At 35.2% G+C, this 1,734-nt stretch overlaps 1 protein-coding gene across 1 annotated transcript; it reads right to left on the bottom strand.

The window, feature by feature from the left end:
• Window positions 1–364: 364 nt before the first annotated feature.
• On the bottom strand, window positions 365–1,000 carry LOC123628435 (CDGSH iron-sulfur domain-containing protein 2-like). The gene is made up of 2 exons (XM_045538146.1): window positions 898–1,000; window positions 365–669 (listed from the first exon to the last, which is right to left on the bottom strand). The coding sequence occupies exons 1-2, from the start codon at window positions 998–1,000 to the stop codon at window positions 365–367; spliced, it is 408 nt and encodes a 135-aa protein (XP_045394102.1).
• Window positions 1,001–1,734: the final 734 nt, after the last annotated feature.

The raw sequence follows: 1,734 nt of genomic DNA, 5'->3' as shown, positions 1-1,734 counted from the left end.
CCCAGGAGTTTGAGGTTGCTGTGAGCTAAGCTGATGCCACGGCACTCAAGCCCAGGCAAGAGAGTGAGACTCTGTCTCAAAAAAAAAAAAAAATCCGAAGTGTTGATTGTATTGTTGGAAGATACATTAATTCTCTGAAGTCTAAATAAGAGGCTTGGCAATTTAATTTCTATGTAAGTGATTGTTTGCATATACAAAGTATCGAATATAAACAGTAGTGTAGCAAGTAAATAAACTGACAGAAATACTTGTTCAATCAAGTAGTAACAATTGAGACCACATTTCAAAATTTTCTATACAAAAAGAATGAGAAAATATTGTTATAAGATTTTATACAATTGAATTCAATCCTAATTCATTACTATTATACTTCTTTCTTCTTTAGTATTGGTGGACCCACATTATCTCCTGTCAACTCATTGTGTTTGCTATGTGAACCATAACAGGCAGAAAATGTCTTAGAATGACACCACCTACAATAAGCTGCTTTAGTAAGACACAGACCTTCAATGTTTATTTCATTCACCACTTTTGGATTTTCCTTTTGTATTTTAAGATTAATCAAGCTATCCTTTCGTTGTTTTTCCTTTGGGAGGAATGGACGAATTGCAAGGTAGCCAAGTAGTATAAGTACACCCAGGAAAGGTAATAACCAAAGCCACGCTGAAATTGTCTCTATGTACCCAGTGCTTAGTACAGTGCTTTGCATAGAGCAGGATCTCAATAAATAACTAATTCACAGTTTATGTGTGGTACAAATCCAGATTTTCATATACTTAGAGTCAGGTTTCTTTTGTTTGAATGTAAAAGGGTTGAACTTTCTTAAATCTTTTTCCTTAATTAAATATTTTCACTTCTGATGGGCTTTCTTCCTCCATCAGTGAAGATTTCCTGTTTCTGTTAGCCTGGCGAACCACGTAATGTTCTCAGGGACTGGGAGCCGGTTCAGATACCCGGGAAGCTGCACCTTCGCAATGTGGGCCACACTCTGCAGCACCATCCTGGCCGGCAGCATCCGCTCCTCTACAGAGCCCCCCATTTTCTTATTGTTGAGCTTTAAGAGTTCTTTGTATAATACATTTTGGATAATAGTCCTTTATTAAGTGTATCTTTTGAAAATATTTCCTCCCAGTCTATGACTTGGCTTTTCATTTTCTTGATGTTATTTTTTTACAGAGCAGACGTTTTTAATTTTAATGAAATCTAGCTTATCAATTGTTTCTTTCATGAGTCATACCTTTGGTGGCGTTTCTAAAAAGTCATCACCATAACCAAGGCCATCTAGGTTTTCTCCTATGTTATCTTCTAAGAGTTTTATAGTTTTTTATTTTACATTTAGGTCTATGAACCATTTTGAGTTAGTTTTTGTGAAAGGTATGAGGTCTGTGTCTATATTCTTTTTCTTTCTTTCTTTTTTTTTTTTTTTTGCATGTGGATGTCCAGTTTTTCCAGTACCACTTGATAAAAAGACCGTCTTTGCTCTATTGAATTGTCTTTACTCCTTTGTCAAAGAGCATATGACCATATTTATGTGGGTCTATTTTGGGGGGTCTATTCTGTTCCATTGATATATTTGTCTACCCTTTTACCAATACTACACTATCTTGATTGCTCTAGCTTTATACAGTCCTCGAATTTTGTTTTCCTTTAATATTGAATTGGTTATTCTGGGCCTTTTGCCTTCTCCATGTACGTTTTAAAATCAGTTTGTCAATATCCATAAAATAACTTGCT

Source organism: Lemur catta, chromosome X, assembly GCF_020740605.2.
Source record: "Lemur catta isolate mLemCat1 chromosome X, mLemCat1.pri, whole genome shotgun sequence".
In the NCBI taxonomy this organism is placed as follows: Eukaryota; Metazoa; Chordata; class Mammalia; order Primates; family Lemuridae; genus Lemur; species Lemur catta.
This window is presented reverse-complemented; position numbering and strand designations above follow the sequence as displayed.

Bases quoted from the DNA above. Each gene is read 5' to 3' on its own strand.
- LOC123628435 (XM_045538146.1), bottom strand. From the start codon at position 1,000: ATGGTGCTGCAGAGTGTGGCCCACATTGCGAAGGTGCAGCTTCCCGGG. The intron at 670-897 runs AAACAGGAAATC...ACATAGAGACAA, and splicing joins GTGGTTCGCCAGGCTAACAG to TTTCAGCGTGGCTTTGGTTA.